General features: G+C 50.8%; 1 protein-coding gene across 1 annotated transcript in view; it reads right to left on the bottom strand.

The window, feature by feature from the left end:
• The window catches only part of KAZN (kazrin, periplakin interacting protein), a gene marked incomplete at both ends in the record, with an annotated part of 415,307 nt that overhangs the window by 11,179 nt on the left and 382,773 nt on the right, over positions 1-21,355 (bottom strand). Inside the window, 2 exons of the mRNA XM_080690664.1 lie at positions 9,572-9,690; positions 10,322-10,527. Coding sequence (XP_080546790.1) covers positions 9,572-9,690; positions 10,322-10,527 — 325 coding nt within the window. The remainder of the gene's footprint in view (positions 1-9,571; positions 9,691-10,321; positions 10,528-21,355) is intronic.

The following is a 21,355-nucleotide window of genomic DNA, read 5'->3' as shown; positions in this document are numbered from 1 at the left end:
GCAGCTTCTAATTAATCACCTCTTGACATCTCCTGGCTGTCACAGCTGTTCTCTGCCCCCCACCACCCAGCTTCTGAGCCCGAAGCCCCCTCCTCCCCTACCCCTCCCTCCACTTCTCCACTGGTCCCCTCTACTGAAGCCTGGGGTTAGTGCATCCTCTGTCCCCTGCCTCCTCTTCCGGCTCCAAGCCAGGACCATCTCTGGCATGCATCTCTGCAATGGCCCTCCACTCTCCCCCGCTCTCTCCCTCGCCTGCCATAGCCAGGATTCCCTGTGGCTGGCAGGTGGCCCTTTTTTTAAATTTTTTTTTTTATTGGTGCATTATATTCATACAACTTATTGGGGTAAAAGACTTGTGTGTACAAACATGTACTCATCGCTGATTTAACCCCTACCCAAATCCCACCCCATTCCCTCCCCGTCCCTCCCTCCCTTGCTTGGCTTAGTGATTGACTTTGATATGTTTAAGTACATTGTGAGCTTTAGAGATTTTCCTCTTCCCCCCTCATTTCTCCTCCTTTAGGTTGTCTTGTTTGCTCCTCTTTTCTCCCTAACTCTCACATATTAGGGAAAGCATCTGATTTCTTATTTTTTTGTGCCTGACTAATCTCACTTAGCATAATGTCCTCCAGTTCCATCCATTTCCCTGAAAATGATGTAATTGAGATTTTTTTGATGGCTGAGTAAAATTCCATTGTGTACATATCCCACAGTTTTGTAATCCATTCGTCTGTTGATGGACATCTTGGCTGGTTCCATAGTTTGGCTATGGTGAATTGTGCAGCTATGAACATAGATACACATGCATTAGTTTGGTAGTTTGGTTTCCTATCTTTTGGCTTCATACCCAGAAGTGGTGTTTCTGGATCAAATGGTAGATTTGTTCCCATTCTTCTGAGGATCCTCCATACTGTTTTCCAAAGTGGTTGCACTAATTTGCAGTCCCACCAACAATGTCTTAGAGTTCCCACTTCTCCATATCCTCGCCAGCATCTGTTGTTGTTTGTGTTTTGAATGATTGCCATTCTAGTTGGAGTTAGGTGGAATCTCAGGGTGGTTTTGATTTGCATCTCTCTGATTGCCAGTGATGTTGAGCATTTTTTCATGCATTTATTGGCCATTTGAATTTCTTCTTTTGTGAAGTGTCTATTTAGTTCATTTGCCCATTTTGTTATTGGATGCTTTGTTTTCTTAGTGTTGAGTTTCTTGAGTTCTCTGTATATTCTAGATATTAGTCCTCTATCGGTGGTGTAGGTGGCAAAAATCTTCTCCCATTCTGTTGGCTCTCGATTGAGGTTCTTGATAGTTTCCTTTGCTGAACAGAAGTTCTTCAGTTTCATGCAATCCCATGTATTGATTCTCCTTTTAATGTGTTGTGCCTTTAGGGTCTTGTTGAGGAAATGTTTGTCTGTGCCTGTGTGTTGTAGTGTTGGACCTATGCCCTCTTCAAGGAGCTTCAAGGTCTCTGGTTTAATTTCCAAGTCTTTGATCGATCGTGAGTTGACTTTTGTACAGGGTGAAAAAGTGGGATTAACATCCAATTTTCTGCATATGGTTAACCAGTTTTGCCAACACCATTTGTTGAAGAGGCTATCTTTTTTCCAGTGTATGTTTTTGGCCCCTTTATCAAAAATCAATTGGCTGAAAGTGTGTGGACTTGTTTCTGGGTCTTCTATTCTGCTCCATTGGTCTATATATCTGTTCTTTTGCCAGTACCATGCTGTTTTTATTACAATGGCTTTGTAGTATAGTTTAAAGTCAGGTATTGTGATTCCTCCTGCGTGGTTTTTGTTGCTGAGAACTACTTTGGCTATTCTGGGCTTTTTGTTATTCCAGATAAATTTAAGGACCGATTTTTCTATGTCTGTGAGGAATGATCTTGGTAGTTTAATGGGCATTGCATTAAATCTGTAGATCACTTTTGGGAGGATGGCCATTTTAATGATATTTATTCTGCCAATCCATGAACATGGAATGTCTTTTCATCTTCTAAGATCTTCTTCGATTTCTTTTTTCAGTGTTTTATAATTTTCTTTGTAGAGATCTTTTACCTCCTTGGTCAAGTTTATTCCTAGGTATTTTGTTTTTTTGTGGGAGATCCCGAGTGGAAGTGTTTTCTGAATTTCTTTTTCAGTGGATTTATGGTTGGTGTACAGGAAAGCTTCTGATTTTTTAAGATTGATTTTGTATCTAGATACCTTGCTGAATTTGTTGATCAGTTCTATAAGCCTTTTGGTTGAGTTTGTTGGGTTTTCTAAATATAGTATCATGTCATCTGCAAATAGTGAAAGCTTAAGTTCTTCTTTTCCTATTTGTACTCCTTTGATTTCCTTTTCTTGCCTTATTGCTCTGGCTAGAGTCTCTAGTACTATATTGAAGAGAAGTGGTGATAGTGGACATCCTTGTCTCATTCCAGTTTTTAGGGGGAATTCTTGAAGTTTTTCCCCATTTAATATGATGTTGGCAGTGGGCTTATTGTAGATTGCCTTAATAATGTTGAGATATGTTCCTTCTATTCCAATTCTCTGCAGTGTTTTTATCATAAATGGATGTTGAATTTTATCAAATGCTTTTTCAGCATCTATTGAGATGATCATGTGGTTTTTGTCTTTGATTCTGTTTATATGATGAATTACATGGATTGATTTTCGTATATTGAACCAGCTTTGCATCCCTGGGATGAACCCTACCTGGTCATGGTGTATGATTTTCTTGATGTGGTTTTGAATGCGTGTTGCTAGTATTTTGTTTAATAGTTTTGCATCCAAGTTCATCAGAGATATAGGCCTGTAGTTTTCCTTCCTTGAGCTGTCTTTATTCGGTTTGGGTATTAGTGTGATGTTGGCTTCATAGAATGTATTTGGGAGAGTCCCGGTTTTTTCTATTTCCCGAAATAGTTTGAGTAGTATTGGGATTAGTTCTCCTATAAAGGTTTTATAGAATTCACTTGGGAAACCATCTGGTCCTGGGCTTTTCTTTGATGGTAAGCTCTTTATTGCTATTTCAATCTCTTTGATTGTTATTGGTTGGTTTAAGTGTTCTATATCTTCTTGACTCAGTTTAGGAAGGTTGTGTTTATCTAGGAAGTTGTCGATTTCCTCCAGATTTTCCATTTTGTTGGAGTATAGTTTTTCAAAGTAGTTTCTGATAATCCTCTGGATTTCTACGCTGTCAGTAGTAATGTCTCCTTTTTCATCCCTTATCTTCATAATTTGGGTTGATTCTCTCTTTTTTTTAGTTAGGTTGGCTAGTGGTTTATCAATCTTGTTAATTTTTTCAAGAAACCAGCTTTTGGTTTTGTTGATTTTCTGTATTGTTTTTTTATTCTCTATTTCGTTAATTTCTGCTCTAATTTTAATAATTTCCCGTCTTCTGCTGGCTTTGGGGTTCAATTGTTCCTGCTTTTCAAGGGCTTTGAGGTGTGTCATAAGGCTATTTATTTGAAGATTTTCTGTTTTTCTTATGTGAGCACTCAGTGCTATAAATTTTCCTCTTAATACTGCCTTCAAGGTGTCCCAGAGGTTTTGATATGTTGTTTCTTTATTTTCATTTGTTTCTAGAAATTTCTTGATTTCACCTCTTACATCTTCTATGACCCATTCTTCATTCAGGAGTGTGGTGTTCAGTCTCCACATGTTTATGTTGTTTCTCTGGGTCTTCTTATAGTTGATTTCTAGTTTCATTCCATTATGGTCTGAAATGACACAGGGAAGTATGTAACATTTTTTAAATTTGCTAGTGCTCATTTTGTGTCCCAGGATGTGATCTATTTTGGAGAAGGTTCCATGAGCAGCTGAGAAAAATGTAAACTCTGCTGTAGTTGGGTGAAATATTCTATATGTGTCCAACAGGTCCATTTGTTTAATGGTGTTCTTTAGTTCTGAGACATCTTTACTGACCCTTTGTCTGGAAGATCGGTCTAGTATTGTGAGAGGTGTGTTGAAGTCTCCCAGTATTATTGTGTTGGGATTTATGTGTGACTTCATGTCACAAAGAGTTTGGTTTATGAAAGTAGCTGCCCCTATGTTTGGGTCATAGATGTTGATTATTGTTATTTCCTCTTGCTGGACTATTCCTTTTACCAGTAAAATGTGACCTCCTTTGTCTCTTCTAATAAGTTTGGGTTTGAAGTCTAACTTGTCTGATATCATAGTTGCTACTCCTGCTTGTCTTCGAGTACCATTAGCATGGATTACCTTGCTCCAGCCCTTTACCTTGAGTTTGTTCTTATCTTTACTTGTAAGGTGTGTTTCTTGTAAGCAGCAGATGGATGGATTCTGGCTTTTAATCCATTTTGCCACTTTATGTCTTTTTATTGGGGAGTTGAGGCCGTTTACATTCAGTGTGATTATAGAGAGATTAATTTTTAATTCCCAACATATTACGATCTTATTTCTGTTTGAGATACTGTTTATTCTTCTTTGCTTAGTTGTCTGCTGGATGGGAATTCTTGTTTCTTTGGTTCTGGCGTGTATTACCCATTTCCTCTTTGCAGTTAATCTCCTTGAGTATTTTCTCTAGTGCTGGTTTTGTTTTTTGTTTTTTGTTTTTGTTTTTGTTTTTTTTTGGTGGTACTGGGGTTCCTGGAAGCCCTTCTACCTCCGGGCTACACTCCCAGACCTATTTTTACATTTTATATTTGGAAACAGGGTCTCCTAAGCCAGCACGCGCGGCTGGCTTCGAACCTGCGTGATCCTCCTGTCTCTGCCTCCCAAGGGCGGGGATTACAAGCGTGCACCACCACGCCCGGCCATCTAGCGCTGGTTTTGAAGACATAAATTCCTTCAGTTGATGTTTGTCATGGAAGCTTTTTATTTCCCCATCTAATTTGATGGATAGTTTTGCTGGGTAGGAAATTTTTGGCTGGAAGTTGTTTTCTTTCAGAGTTTGGAATATGTTACTCCAAGCCCTTCTGGCTTTCATAACTTGGTTTGGGAAGTCTGGAGTGATTCTAATTGGTTTGCCTCTGTATGTCACGTGGCCTTTTCTTTTGTTGCCTTTAAGATTCTCTCCTTGGCTTCCACATTAGTCATTTTGACAATTATGTGGCGTGGGGATCCTCTTCTCTGATCCTGTCTAAAGGGAGTTCTATAAGTTTCCTGGACCTGTGTATCGACCTCTTTCTCTATGTTTGGAAAATTTCCTGCTATTACTTCCTTGAAGAGATTGTTGATCCCTTTGGTTTCACCTTCTTTTCCCTCCTCTATTCCAATTATTCTTAGGTTAGCTCTCTTGAAATGGGCCCATATTTCTTCAATGTCAGATTCCTGCTGTCGGGTTTTTTTTTTTCTAAATTAGAAACTATGCGTTCATTTTTAGAATGTTCATCTTCAAGAAGCGAGATTCTATTCTTCATGTGGTCTAATCTGTTTATACTTTGAATTGAGGCCTTTACTTCATTAATTGCATCCTTTATCTCTTTTTGACTCTCTAAATTCTTTTCGAAAGTCCTCTATTATTTCTAAAGTTATTTTCCTAATTTGATCTTCTAGAGATCTTTGGATTTCTGTGTTATCAGATTCTGATGTTGTGGGGTTGTTGGCATTCACTGCTCCATTGTTATTTCTCTTTCCCATGATTTTGGAAGTTTGTGCCTTCTCTGGGTTCTTCCCTGAGTCACTACGAGTTCACTTAAGATGCTCTGGATCTCGAGTCTGTGGTATCTCAGTCACCACTACTCCTTTACTGGGTTGTATCACAAAGTCTCAGACCCAGGGAGTCAATCAAGGCTGCTTAGACCGTGGGGGGTGCCAAGTTGGGCGTTCTCCAGCGGGGAGTTGTGACTATGGTATGATATCTCTGCCACTGCCACTCCCCCACTGGGCTGCACTGCTAAAATCTCCTACTCAGGGAGACTATCTGCGCAAGTCCCTGGGAGTGCAATACTGGGATTTCTCCCCTAGGGGCCGCAATTTGACTCATGGTTGTTGAGTGCGCTGATGGAGCTGTAGTGAACTCCATGGATTTGCTGCTGCCGCCACTGGCAATATGGCACCACTGCCATGCCCTCGGCCGTGATGCGGCGTATTTCTTCTCTGGTTTTGAACTCTGCTCTGAGTCCTTGCCAGTTGTGCTGTGCCCAGCCCTTGGGAGCTTTAGATGTTCCCTGCACCAACAAAACTGCTGACTGCCGCCCGGCTGTTCAGCACCTGCTCACCTTGACTCGCTGTCCACCCCTCCTCTCAGGCGCCTGGTGGCTGGTTGAGTGGGTTGGTCTAGGGCCATCCGGTGAACTCGCCGCTGCCGCCAGCAGTAAGACGCTGCTTCTGCATCCTAGGCCGCGAGGCCAGAGTACCTCCTCTCTGGATTTGAGCTCTGTTTTGAGTCTCCCTCCTCTCTGGAGCCTGGTGCTGCTAGGGGAGATGTAGGCCGCACCGCTCCGGCCGCTCTGCACCGTGGCTCTGGCTGCTCTGCACTGCGGGTCTGGCCACTCCGGCCGCTCCGGCCGTTCCGCGATGCGGCTCTGGCTGCTCTGGCTGCTCTGGCTGCTCTGGCCGTTCCGCTCCGGCTGCTCCGGCCGTTCCGCTCCGGCTGCTCCAGCCGCTCCACTCCGCGGCTCCGGCCACTCCGCCCTGTCGCTCCGGCCAATCCGCGCTGCGGCTCTGGCTCCTCTGGCTGTTCTGGCCGCTCTGCTCAGCTGTTCTGGCCGCTCCACTTGGCTGTTCTGGATGCTCCGCTCGGCTGCTCTGAACCGCGGCTCCGGCTGCTCTGCACCGCGGGTCTGGCCGCTCCGGCCATTCCGTGACGCGGCTCTGGCTGCTCCGGCTGTTCTGGCCACTCTGCTTGGCTGCTCAGGCCGCTCCGCTCCGCGGCTCCCCCCAATCCGCGCTGCGGCTCTGGCCGCTCCGGCTGCTCCAGTGGCTCCGCGCCGCGCGGGCGCGGCACTTCGAGCTGATTTTTTTTTTCTGGTGTCTTGTTTTTCCAGCCCTTTTTCTCTGTCCCTTGTATTTACCGTTTTTATTTCTTTGCTGGTGGTGTTTTCTGGCTCTGACGGCGCTGGTTTTGTGGTAGTAGAGTTGGATTGTTAGCAGGACTTGTAAGTGCCGCTTTCCTCTGTTGCCATCTTCCCAGGTGGCCCTTTAGAAGTGTCCGTCAGAGCGTCAGTCCCTGCAAGCAGCCTCGGTGGCACCTGTACCATCTGAAGTCCTCTGAGCGCAGGCTCCTGCACCCTGCTTCTCGCCCACTGCTTCTCCTGCGGGCTCCTTCCAGCCCTGCCCAGCTCACTCCTTCTCTCCTTTCTCAAGGTCTAAAGCGGCCCCAGCCCTGCCGCCCCACCCCATCTCCATTTCCTTCAAAGCACTAATGATACCTGGAGTGCTAGGGATGAAGGGCTCTGCCTCCCAGGCTCCCTCTCCTCCACCCTCCCATTTAACCTCCATCAGGGGTGGCTGCGCTCACCGCTGTGGGGGTCTGCAGGGTGCCGGATGCTTAATACACACTCACTGCAGGCCTGGAGGAATGGCTAAGAGGACGGCAGGTCTGGAATTTCTGTCCTTCCCTCTGCCCCGCCTCCTGGAACCCACAGGGCTGGCCCCTAGAGTCGACAGACTGCTGGGCTTCCTGGTCTCCCAGACACCCTGCAGGACTTCCCGCTGGGTCAGGGGCCCTTCTTGGTGCGCAGGGATTACAAGCGTGCACCACCATGCCCGGCTGTCTATTATTTTTGAGAAAGGGTCTCACTGAGTTGCAAAGGGCCTCGCTGAGTAGCTGAGGCTGTCCACGAACTGCGGTCTTCCAGTCTCCACCTCCTGAATGCTGGGACTACAAGCGTGTGCCACCACGCCTGGCTAATCCTCGACATTTTAAAACCACTATACTAATTTAACCCCTTTTGTTTCACAGGTGGGGAAACTGAGTCCCAGAGAAGGCAAAGTCACCCGGCCATTTAGAGGCAGGCCAGAATTCCACAGGGAGACAAGGCACTGTCCAGGAGCCTGGGGTGTATGGGGCTCCCGCTCCTGGGACCGCGCCGCTCAGAGCGCTCGCTCCCCTCACATGGGCAGCACATTTAGATCCAGCCTCTTCCTGCGGCTCCTGAAGGTTCTCAGGGTCAGCCGCCACTACGCACCAGGAGATATCGAGGGGGAGGGGGGGATAATGCTTGCCCTTCCACATTCACACATAGCGGCCCTAACCCTGTGTGTCAGCAATTTGGGGCAGGGGCGGGGGAGATATCCAGGTTGCATGAGGTCACAAGGGTGTCGCCTCTCTCCCTCTGCCCCCTCCCACTCACCTCCCCATCACCCCCCATACAAGGACATGGGGACAAGGTGGGTCTTCTGCAAGCCAGGAAGAGGCCCTGCCTGAGCCCGTGCCAGGGGCACCCGATCCCAAGTGCGGCCCCAGAGCTGTGGAGGGGGAATGTCCACTGCCAAAGCCCCCAGTCAGTAGCACCCTCATGGCAGCCTGAGCTAAGACAGCTGTGTTTGGGGGAACCCGAGCTGTACGTAGGACTCCCCACATTTTTTAGAGCAGAGCAGCCCTGGTTCAGGAAGCACAGGCCGCGTTCAGGGAGCCTGTGGGCTGATGGGCAGGACCAGGAGGCCCCCTGCTGTGTCTCCCCATGTTAGGGCCCACCCTAAACAGTAAACAGTTCCATCCCGGAATCCCCAAGCCTGCACATCCCCATTCCCCACACTGGAAAGCCCCGGTCCTGCCCGTCACCCTGCCCCTCCCCTGGCGAGGCCTGGCACCTTCTGGGGACTTGTGTGGCTCCAGCCTCATCTTAGGATGTGGCCCAGAAGCCCACCAAGGACCCTTCTCCAGGACACACACACACACACACACACACACACACACACACACACACGGCTTTGATTGTCCCGCTTAGAACCCGCCTGACTCTCCACCCCAAGCCCCTGCTTTTTTTTTTTTTTAACCCATAAAGCTGCTTCTCCAAATAAGAGCCCACACCACCAGGTTTGATTAATTAACTGCACACAGGATGCGGAGCCAGTGAAGGAGATAATTATGCAAAACTCAGAAGCGTCAGGTTTACAAAGCTACTTCCCCTTCTGCAGGCAGAGGACGGGTGGATGGGGGCCCCTTGGCGATGAGGGCCCCCAGCAGCCCAGGAGAGGGCGGGCAGGAAGCCGGGCAGGGCGGGGGTGGTGGGAGCAACCAGGGCAGCCGGTCTTGGCGTGGACACACCCGAGGGGCCCGGCCTCCGTCCATCCCCATTCTGCCCGGTTCGCAGGTTTTCTCTCCTGCCCCCCCTCCAGGTCTCCCTCCCTGGCGCTCCTTCCTCGGCCTGGAGTGGTAAGAGCGAGCGTCTTTCTTCATTCTACAGTGGTTAGAGCTGAGATCTGGGGCGGAATGACCCATTCTGACCCAGTCTGGCCCTGCCTGCCGGGGCAGCTGAGGCTCCCGGGTTCCTGCGCTGGGCTGGGCGGAGTGTCTTCGGTGGTTTGGGGCATGCGCAAGTCCTCCTCGTGTGTTCCTCTAAGGGGACTGGCGTATGCCTGGGCCATTTAAGTCACCCTCACACCTGGCGCAGCCCACGGCCCCCCCATGCACCCCACCTGTGTGATGCACAGTTCTGCTGCCCTGGGGGGAGCCCGGGGCGGCTCACCTCCTGCCCGCCTCGGCGTCGCGGTAGTCCTCGATGGCCAGGCGAAGCTTGCGCCGGTGCAGCGAGCTGCAGACGCCCAGGCCCAGCTCCAGGTCCTCGTCGCTCAGGCTCAGCAGCACCTGCTCCAGGGAGGGGGCACTGAGCGCGGGAGGGAGCCGCAGGGAGGCGGCAGGGACCATCCTGGGCACCGGAGGGCCTTAGGCATAGGAGGGCCCGGGCCCTGCTGCTGTCTGGGGCCACACAGAGGGGTCTGCTAGTGGGGGCTCCCCGCCTTGTAATCCCCACGCCCACCTTCCTGGGCAACTGTCTCCCGAGGTGGGTGGGTCCCCAGCAGGCCGAAAGAACCTTCCAGTAGAGTTCTGCCTCCATTGGGCCCGGTAAAGGGAGGCTGTTTTGGGGAGCTAGCTGGAGATTGAACCCAGGGACATTCTGCCTCCAAGCTAACCCCCCTGCCCTTTTTAAAATGTTCTATTTTGAAACAGGGCCTCCCTAGGTTGCTGAGGCTGCCTGGGAACCTGCGATCCCCCTGTCTCAGCCCCCCAGGTCCTGTGATTAAATACATGTTCGCCACCACACCCAGCGTGGTCCCATTTTAAAGACGAGGTGTCTGAGGCTCAGAGTGCCTTGCAAGGGAGACAGTGGTTCCACGGGGACCTGGGAACCTGCACACAGGCCCGCCAGCCTCTGGGCAGGCCCTCCCCCTGACCCCAGGGCGAGCTGGGCCTGCCACGGGGCACCCGAGCGGCCTACCTTCCCGCTCTTCACGTTCTCCGCACAGGCCTTGACGTACATGGGCATGGCCATGACCATCTCCAGCCAGGCCTGGACCGTGCCGGCCTTCCAGTGCGACATGGGCGTGGTCCTGACCAGCTCCACCTGTTGCAGCCGGTCCACCTGCTCCTCGCCCTCCGACAGGCTGAGGCTCTGGCGCGTGGGGCTGCCCTGGGCGTCCGAGTCTGCAACACAGGGGCACACAGGCCACGCTGGGGGCGGGGTCGCGGGCAGCTGCGCATGCGCCTCCCCAGGCCCAGCCCCACCCCCAGGCCCAGCCCCACACGTAGCTCGTGGATGCCCCCTCCCATTACAAAAGTAATCTTTGTCCCCTCATAGGAAAAAAAGGAATGATAAACTTATTCCAGAAAGGAATAAAAGTAAAGTAAAAAAATAAAAATAAAAATCTTACCCACATACCCAGAGACCGCAGCTGTTAGTATTTAGTTAAATCTTCACTGGGATGTACAAACGCCCACAGTCACACACTCACACACTCACACACTCACACACTCACCCGCAGGCCTGCATCACACGCGATTTTGTGAGAGTTGTTCAGTGCAACCGATAGGATCCTTTCCCATCTCTGTAGAGATCAGCTATACCTTTATTTTATTTTATTCTGGTACTAGGAATTAACCCCAGGGGTGTTTTATCTCTGAACTACACCTCCAGCCCTATTATTATTGTTATTATCATCATTATTATTCTTTTCTTTTCTTGCAGTACTGGGGATGGAACCCGGGGTCATTCTACCTCAGGACTATACCCCCTGCCCTGTTTTGTTTTTTTTTTCTTTATTTTGAAACAAGGTCTCACTGAGTTGCAAAGGACCTAAGTAGCTGAGGCTGTGCTAACTGTGATCTCCTGTCTCAGCCTCCCGAATGCTGTGTTATTATTATTATTTTGAAACAGGGTCTTGCTAACCTGCAGAGGCCAGTCTCAAGCCTGCAATCCTCCGGACTCAGCCTCCAATACTGGGATTCCAGGTGTGTGACCGGGCCCAGCTTCAGCGATAACTTTTGGCCATGCAGCAGTCATCAGAAGGTTGCTCCTTAATTTATTTTACCTGCCTCTAGTTGATGGGCCTGAGGGCTATTTCCAATTTTTCACTAGTGTAAACAACACTAGTCATCTTTGGGCAGCTGGTGATTTACTTTCTGTGGCTAAGTGGTGCCAGCTTCACCTCTTCCCACACCAAAGACTGTTTCTCTGGAGAGACCCTCGCAGACAGAAAAAAAAAGCTTCTCCACCAACATTTTCCAACCCCCTTCTGCGATCCTATTTGTTGCACTAAGGTCTGGTAAACATGCAAAACTCAGGTTATGCTGACCCAAAGTGGAAAAGAATCTCCCATAAACAGGGTTCAGTAAAAACCAGGAGAGACTGGCACCCTGAGAAGTGACAGGTATCACAAAATAACCCTGATTAGAAATAACTGCTGTAGCAGACATTGTTACAGTGGCGCTCGCCTGTAGTCCCGGTGCTTGGGAGGCTGGGACAGGAGGATCTAAGGTTAGTGGCCAGCTACTTAGTGAGGCCCTCAGCTACTTAGGCCCTCAGCAACTTAGAGTAAAATAAAGAGTAAAAAATCTCCAAGAGAGAGCGCCCCTGGGTTCTATCCCACACACAGTGCTCGGCCACCAGGATAGACAGGGTGGGCGTGGTTACCGGTAACAAGTACGCGCCAATGTGTATGGGGAGTTAACGGGTTTGGATTCTCTCCAAATTAAGGCAACTTTCTTCTTACTTATGCTTTTGTTATGAGCAAAGTTCCATAACGGATGCAGACAGTCTTATGATGAAAAATATGGAGAAATTAAAAGCCAGGAAGAGGTAATGATGGCCGTTTATTTGAATGGATGATGCTCTGTTTGGATGCCGGGATTCATGTGGTGGTGAATTGAAAAATCTGCCAACGAAGAATATTTTCGATACGGGGAAAATATTCGCAATCTACTGCCGACAAAAGGGAAAACCGGCAGGCCTGATAATTATACATACATGTGTCAACAGATAGGCATCCATGATTGTACATGGGTAAATGGTAAAAGGCCTCATCTCTAGAAGGTGGTGGTGGGTAACTGCGTGTGAGTTTGTGTGCACAAATATGTATTTTTGAATGTGTGAGAATACTTGTGAGTGTATGCGTACTTCTCTGCTCCTCGAGTTTTCTGAGTCCCTCTATCGGAAAGGCTTGGGAACCAAAGTGTTAACATTTTTATTTTTTTAATTTAAGTTAATTATTATTATTATTATTATTATTATTTGTGGTACTGGGGTTCCTGGAAGCCCTTCTACCTTAGGGCCGCACTCCCAGATCTATTTTATATTTTTAAAATTTGGAAACAGGGTATCTTAAGCCAGCGCGGCTGGCTTCGAACCTGCGCGATCCTCCTGTCTCCGCCTCCCAAGCGCGGGGATTACAAGCGTGCGCCACCACGCCCGGCAATTTTTTTTTTTATTTTAAATATTAGCATGTACGTAATGAGATAGTTTGGAGGGTGGAGGCCAAATCTAAACATGAATTTAACTTATGTTTCTATGTGCCTTATACACATAGCGTAAAAGTAATTGTATTCAATATTTATTTATTTATTGGTACTGGGGATTGAACCTCGGGAAATCCTACCTCTGAACTATACCCCCCCCAGCCCTTTTTATTTATTTTTTATTTTTAAATAGGGTCTTGCTAAATTGCTGAGGCTGGCCTTGAGCCTGCAATCCTCCTGTTTCGGCTTCCCTAGTACCGGTGTTACAGGCACGTACCGCCATTTCAAAGCCCCTTCGCCTAACTCCTTCCTATTCTCCTCTGGTTTAAACTGTGAAAACCACATCATCTGCTCGGTGACCTAACACTCCTCCACCGTCCCCATCTCCACAAGACCCTTTCCCCTCAGTGGCGTGCCTCGGTTTCCCCCTCTGTACTGCTGGCACGATGCTGCTGCCTGCCGCCCACCTCTTCCCCGGGGGACTTAGTAGTGGTGAATGAGATGAACAGCCGCTGCAATCATTACTGGGTCCCTTCTCTGGTGGGTTGAAGGTCTCTCCCTCCCTGGGGAAATGGCAGAGGGGCCCAGAGCTCTGAGGGCAGGCAGCGGTCTGAGCACGCGTGTTGCTCGGCACCCGGGCACATGCAGGTCACGTGGGGGCCCCGGGCTCTCCCTGGTGAGAGGGGCGCTGGCCCAGGGCACAGGCCTGAGCCCAGGCACACCCTTTCACTGATGCCAGCCTGGCTTGCTGGGGTTTCGTTCTAATCAAGTCCAGGACTCCAAGGTCTACAGAGATCTGATGGACTGCGGGAATCCACGCAAGGTGTCCCGCCTCTGTTACAGCTTCTGGGACAAGAGCAGGGACTCCGGCCAAATCTGCTAACTCAGGATTGCAAGACACGGCGCAGGCTGCCCATCTGGGTCACGCCTTGGAGCGGAAGCGACTGGGCTTTGAGCAAACCTCCTGAAGCTTTATTTCTCCATCCATAAACTGAACGTGAAGCCGTACTCCACCCTCAGCCATGGACAGTGGTTACTGGTCTACGGAGCCCCCCTCCTGGCCGTGGGCTCTCTCTAGCCACACCTAGAATCCAGCTGCAGTGGTCCAGGTGCGCACTTGTCATCCCAGCATTCGGGAGGCTGAGACAGGAGGATCATGGTTTGAGGACAGCCTCAGCTGCTTAGTGAGGCCCTCTGCAACTCAGTGAGACCCTGTTTCAAAATAAAGACTGAAAAATAGGGCTGAAGGTGTAGCTTGGAGGTAGAATGCCCCTGGGTTCCATCTGTAGTACCACAAAAATAAATAATAAATAAGTAAGTAAAATAAATAAAATGCATCTTGAATTCAGCTTGGATATCCAGGAAGGGACCTGGTCCTCCTGGGCACAGCTGGACCTGAGCCAGGTGTGTGTGTGTGTGGGGGGGTGCGGGATGTGGCTGTGTCTGAGAGAGGCTGCTACAGCGGGGCTTGGGGCGAGAACTATAACAAGAAGGAAAGACAGAACGTGAGCAAAGGCAGGAAGTAAACTTTCCCCGTTCACCCGTGAGCGCACGCACTCGTGTTTCCGCACGTGTAGACGTGTTAGTCTGGAGCCGGGGGCTCAGGCCAGGAGCTAGTTGGCAGCGAGCTGGAGCTGCCTCGTTATTTATGGATTCCAGGCCCCAGGAATGCCCGAGGCCAGGCGGGCTTCCTCTGAGCAGCTGCCTGTAGCAGGTTGTCTGTAGACATGGTGATTCCGCGGGCCGCCTCCTCTGCACTCCGGCTGAAGAGCAAGGAGAGGGCGTGACCGGAGGACCGAGAAGCAGGAGCCTCCGGGGTCACAAACCACTCATTAGAGGCAGCTTCCAAAATGCAGGGTCTACGTTGCCAGGTCTTACGTCTGGGACTCCAGCAGCCCTAGCTTCTACTCCCCATCCGTCCTTCTCAATCTGAGAGCGGAGTAAGTCATCTTTATAGCTGGGCTGAAGAGGAGGCGCCGCTGAGCCCCACAGAGACTGGGGAGGTGCCGCTGACAGGTCTGGATCCTTCCAAACACCAGAGGACTGTGAAGACTTGGAATGTGGGGTCCGCATTCTTCTATGCTCTTCCAACACACACAAGCACTTGTATACATGCATGTGTGCACACACATATGTGTGCATTCACATGCATGCAGAGTATTGGCTGAATAGCACTCACAGCCCGGCTGCCAGGCTTCCTGCCCAGGCACCTGCGGATGCTGCTGGGATGGCCCCCGGGGTCATATCCAGCACATTTTTCTAAGGTGCCATTTTTCTCTGACCGCAGGCACGCCTCTTTGTTTACATGTTGTCTTAGGCAGCCTCCGTGCCACCCCACCATGGCAGAGTTCCGTAGATTGGGTACAGATGTCTGGCCCATAAAACCTAAAATAATGATGGTCTGTCCTATTGCAGAAACCAGCCAACCAACTAAGTAACAACCTAGCAAAGCCTGCGGTCTGGGTATCAGAGCCTGGTGGCCCCGCATGAGCAGCCCATAGCTTGAATCCAGCCCCGCTGCTTATCAGCCCCAATGGGCCTTGGAAAGGTTTTCAATTCCCTTGACCTCAGTTTCCCTGTCTAAAAATAGGGTTGTTAGTAATGCTTAAACGCACAGATGCCAGGAGCACTGGGGGAGACATCTGCGCGCCCATGTCCTCCCGTACCACGTGCTCAGCGACCCAGAGGGGCTTCTGCCCTTTGGCACTTTGGCCAGAACTACCCTGTCCAGTAGGGTAGGTAGCTGAGGCCCCATCTGCCTACAGAGTCCCTGGGACCTGGCTCGTCCGCACTGAGAAATGCCCTAAGTAGAAAACATACACAATGAATTTTGAAGATTGAATACAGGGCTCCAGGTGGGGAGGGGAGCCAAGCATGGTGGTGCAGGCTTGTAATCACAGCGTGGGAGGCTGAGACAGGAAGATCACAAGTTGGAGGACAGCCTCAGCAAAGTAGTGAGACTATCAGCAACCTAGTGAGACCCTGTTTCCAAATAAAAATAAAATAGCACTAGGGGTAGAGTGCAGATGTAGGAAACCCCTGGGTCCAATCCCAAGGACCACACACATACACACACACCAAAATAAGAATATTGTCAACTATCTCATTATTAATTTTTACATTGATCACATATTGAAATTATAATAATGAGGGTATATTGGTCTAAACGAAATATGTTATTACAATTCATCTCACCTGTTTCTTCTCTTTGGGGGGAAGTTTACTGAGATTGAACCCATAGGCATTCTACACCCTACAGCCATTTTTTTATTCTTTACTTTGAAACAGGGCCTAAGTAGCTGGGGCTGGCCGCAAACCACGATCCTCCTGTCTCAGCCTCCCAAGTACTGGGATTACAAGCATGCGCTACCACGCCTGGCTACTTTTTACTTTCTTAAATGCAACTACCAAAAGATTGAAAGTTACACAGGCGGCCGGCATTCTGTTTCTCTGGGCAGAGCTGGTCTGGACGGGAGATGGTTCTTTTTCAGTTGTCATTTCTTTTTTCAGTCCATTCTCCCCGACCCATTGGTTTGGAAGCTCCGCTCTCCATGTCTCTGTTTTCACCGTGGTGGTTCTCAAAGTGGGGTCCTGGGGCCAGCAGCCTCAACACCACCTGGCGATTTGTTGGGAATGAAAGCTCGAAGACCCCAGGGCCCATCTCCTGGACCAGAGATTCCGTAGGCAGCCCCGCCGGGCCTCCACGTGCCTCCACGGCTGCTCACATTTTACAATCAGTGCCTTAATGGCCACCCCTAAAAGTCACTCCACATGATTAACTCATTGAAACCTAGGGGTGATGGCTATCTTAAAACCCTGTCTTAGCCAGACGTGGGGGCCCACGCTTGCAATCCCAGCATTCAGGAGGCTGAGGCAGGAGGATTCAGGTTCGTGGCCAGCCTTAGCTACTTAGTGAGGCCCTTTGCAACTCAGCGAGACCCTGTTTAAAATAACAGAATAAAAAATAGGGCTTGGGATGTAGCTCAGAGATAGAATACACCTGGGTTCCATCCCCAGTACTGCAAAAACCAACCAACCAACCAAGCAATCAACAAAGAAAAAAACCCTGTCTTACACTCCTGGCTCCCAAGCTATCATGCCCAGTATTTGAATTCTTTTATTTTTTCAACCCTACAATTTGAAATATTGTCCTCATGATTATTGTATATGATGTCTGCTTAAAATAATTTCCCTACATGTTTGTCCATTTCTTCCTTCATTACTTCTTGTATTTCTCCTGGGTTTTCTCCTGGAATACTTTTTTCTTATTCTTGAAGAATATGGTTTATAATCTCCTTTGGCCTGGCGTGGCGGGAGGCTGAGACAGGGGGATCTCGGGTTCCCGGCCAACCTCAGGTACTTAGTGAGGCCTTCTGCAACTTAGCGAGACCCTGTTTCAAAATAAGGACTAAAAAATAAGGCTGGGGGTGTAGCTTGGAGGTAGAATGCCGCTGAGTTCAATCACCAGCATAGAAAAAAAAAATTTCCTTTGATTCAAAGTCTTTGGTGGTGGGCTCTCACAGTGCTGGCTCTCTGCGGCTCTGGCTGGGCACGTCAGTAGGTTCTGGAAGGGCAGAAGCCCGTGGTGGGCACACTGCACCCATCCCCGATCCTCCCCTCTCAGCCTCCCACGTGCTGGGGACCAGCCCTTTGGCTTTGTGGTGTGGAGTGTCGGGAAGTGCCGCCAGCGCCCCACCGGAGCCTCCAAGGCCCGCCTGGGTCAGGAGGTGTGGCTGGCTCCACCCCACCTCGCTGCTCACCCAGGGTCCTGCTGCCGGTCCCCAGTGGCTATGACACTTGGGGACCTGGCTTCCCTCCTATCTAGCTGGAGCCCGCGCTGTCTAGGAGCCCGGGCACGGAGGACCCGGCTTAGGCGCACAGTATATAGGAGCTGTAGCCGAGAACTCAGCAAAGTGTTGACCGCCAACACAGAGGCCGCTGTCATCTGCCGGTGTTTGTTGAATGACTGAATGAGCGCCTGTAAAGGGCCTGGGCATGCCTCAGTACACATCAGCAGTCATAGCGCACTATCCTTCCCCGGCTTCCCTCTCTCCCTCTTCCCCCTGTTGCCTGCCACAGGCCCAGTGTCCCGCTCCTCCGTCCTCATTCTGACACCCTCTCCATACCCGGCAGGCAGCTGCACTCCACCCAGATGAGCGTGTGTCCTCCTGGGGCTGCGGAGACACAGGGCAGCCCTCCTGCCCATCAGCACCATCTGCTGCAGGTGAAGCCCTCTCCCCACTCGCATCCCACCCACCTGGGAGAAACACGTGAGCCACGGGGTGGCTCAGCTGCGGGCGGGCAGGCCATCCGGGGCGGCGTGGATACTCCTTCCCTGGCCCCTCCCCCACCGCCCTCCCCAGACACCCCTAGACCTGGGCGCTGCACCCTGTTCAGAAACAAGTGTGACCCCCCCCCAGCCGCCCGGGTGCCCGGGGGAGGAGAGGGCCAGAGGGCATCAGCCCCGGATGAGCCCACAAAAGATCCGGGCTGGAGGCCGCAGAGCCAAGGCCCAGAGACAAATTAGAGCTGTGGGTTTTCCTTCCCCCACGGACATCACATTTTTAAAAGAGTTGTTAATATTAAAGAATCATATTGTGTCGAGTGTGGTGGCGTGCACCTGTAATTCCAGTACTTGGGAGGCTGAGACGGGAAGATCGCAGGTTAGAGGACAGCCTCGGCAACTTAGTGAGACCTCAGCAACCTAGCAAGACCCTGTTTCAAAAAGGAAGTAGAGCCGGGCATGGTGGCGCACGCTTGTAATCACAGCATTCTGGAGGCTGAGACCGGAGGATCGCGGTTCGTGGACAGCCTCAGCTACTTAGTGAGGCCCTCCTCAACTCAGTGAGACCCTGTTTCAAAATAAAGAATAAGAAATAGGGCAGGGGGTATAGCTTGGAGATAGAATGCCCCTGGGTTCCACCCCTAGACCCGCAAAAAAAAAAAAAAAGTAAAAGACCCGGGTGTGGCGGCGCACGCTTGTAATCCCAGCACTTGGGAGGCTGAGACAGGAGGACTGCAGGTTTGTGGACAGCCTCAGCTATTTAGCGAGGCTCTCAGCAACTTAGTGAGACCCTGTTTCCAAATAAAATATAAAAATAAGGTCTGGGAGTATAGCCCGGAGGTAGCAAAGCCTCTGGATTCCACCCCCAGTACCACAAAAAATTATAATAATTAAAAAAAAATAGGGCTGGGGATGTTTCTTGGAGATGAGAATGCCCCTGGGTTCCATCCCCAGTACCACAAACAAACAACCAAATAAAATCAAGTAAAAGGGCAAAAGGGCTAAAGGATATAGCTCAAATGTAGAGTGCCCCTGGGTTCAATCTCCAGTAAAAAAAAAAAAAAAAAAAAAAAAAAAAAAAAAAAAAGGAAAGGAAAGAAAGAAAGAAAGAAGGAAGGAAGGAACGAACTAGGGTGGACTGCATTGCATTTTTGACTTCTTGAAAGATCCGGAGCTCCCCGTGCCAGGCCGGGAGCAGGCAGGGTGCCTTCCTCTACATGGGCGCGCCCCAGCCCAGCACCGCGTGGGTCCCCACAGCCGCTGAGTTTTCAGCAGAGTCTAAACGAGCCACAGAGTGCTCAGTGCAAGGCTGGCACGGGGCACAGCTGGCAGAGGTGGCCCGTGTCACCTACGCGGCTGATCAGAAACAAACGGGACTCCAGCTGGCGCGGCCCCGAGATGCCGAAGCTGCGGGTGTGAGCGCGCTGCTTCTCCCCTGAGAGGCAGACTCGGGGCTCCCAGAGGTGCAGCCTGCAGGGGAGGAAGGTGGGGGTCGGGAACCCGCCCGTGTGCGTGCAGGGCCCAGCAGACCGAGCTGGCTTCTGCTCGCTGCCTGGGCTGCTGTCCCCAGAGGAGCCTGACACGCTTCCTCTTTCACTATCCCATCTTTGCAACCGCCAAGATGGCTCGTCTCTGTCTTACAGAGGGGGAAACTGAGGCTCATGGGGACCGAGTGATTGGCTGAAGGTCACACAGCCCTACGCGCTGGCCCCTGTCACATCCTCCCGGCAGCAGGCTGGTTTGACCAATTCTGCTGGGCTCCGGGATGGTCAGTGAGTGTGCGCACAGGAGGGCGGCGGGAGTCTGGGATTGGCTCACACGGCGCAGCTGCGACCCAGGCCGGTTATCTCTGACCCTGCATTTGCAGATGGGCCCTCAAGGTCCCGCTGGCTTGTCGTGAGCCTCCTCCCGTCTCCACAACAGTGGCCTCTACTGTGACAGCTGTCACTGGCTGCGTTCTCCCCCTCTGCCCCGGGCCACGTGCCCGTGCCATCCCTTGGAGATAGGGGTCTCCTAACAAGAGAGGAAGCTTGCCGGTCGTGGTGGCGCACGCTTGTAATCCCCGTGCTTGGGAGGTGGAGACAGGAGGATCCTGCAGGTTCGAAGCCAACTGTGCTGGCTTAAGAGATCCTGTTTCCAAATAAAAATATAAAATAGGAGGTCTGGAAGTGTAGCCCAGAGGTAAAAGGGTTTCCAGGAACCTCAGTACTACCAAAAAAAAAAAGAGAGAGGGGGGGGGGGAAGCTGCCCATGCAGCGTGGGGCCAACCTGGGTGCAGCTCTGACGTCTCTGGTCTGTCCCCAGTAAAGGGATCTGGCAGCTGAGAGCTTCTGAAGGGTGGCTGAGGACCTCGGGGGGCAGGAGCGGCCGGATGCTCTGGCAGGACGGGTGTGCTCATCCTCCCAGGTCCTGTGCAATGGGCTCAACCCCTCTGTCCCTACCTGGGACCTAGAACACCCTGGTCCTAGCATTTCAGCTGATCCGAGGGGCTCTTTGGCCTTCTGCAGAGGGGCCCCTTCTGGGCAAAGGGGATGTTCAGAGAGGTCTCCAGTACACTGGCCCTGCACCTGGCTCCTTTCCTTTTTTCCTTTTGGCACTGGGGATTGAACCCAGGGATGTTCTACCTCCGAGCTAAACCTCCAGCTCCTCCTATTTTATTTCGAAACAGGGTCTTGTTATGCTGCTGAGGCTGGCCTCAAACCTGTGATCTTCCTGTCTCAGCCTCCAAGCACACAGGGACATCCCTCCCACTCCCCCGAGGCACAGGGACTCCCTGGGGCTGAACCATGCCAGGAGAATGGCACGCTTAGACACCCCCAAAGAACCACCGATTTAGCATGTCGGAACGCAGAATATCAGAGCTCTAGGGGCCCGAGGAAGTCATCTGTCCCAGAGCGCCCCAGAGTGTGAGCCATGGAACTGGATCAAAAGTCCAACTTGTGTGGTCAAATAAGTCTGTGAAACACTAAAAGAGAAAGGGGGACACATTTTTCTTCAACACAGATCTGGTCAGAGCCCTGATTAGCTAGTATGCCCTGTTGACCTCTAAGAGGCGGAGACAGAATGCAGTGTTTCCAAAACTTACTGGCCAAGGCTTCTTCCCTCCCCAGATGAGTACTGGGTCTGCTGCAGCTCAAGGCACCAGGGACCTGGGAGGATCCCTGGGTTCCCGAACACGCTCAGACATTGACGCCTTGCTAGGCTGTGGGCAAGTCGCTTCCGGTCTTCAGGACCGTG

Source organism: Muscardinus avellanarius (genome assembly GCF_963383645.1).
Source record: "Muscardinus avellanarius genome assembly, chromosome: 3".
Taxonomy (NCBI): domain Eukaryota; kingdom Metazoa; phylum Chordata; class Mammalia; order Rodentia; family Gliridae; genus Muscardinus; species Muscardinus avellanarius.
Note: the sequence above shows the minus strand (reverse complement) of the source record. Positions and strands in the feature narration are given on the sequence as shown.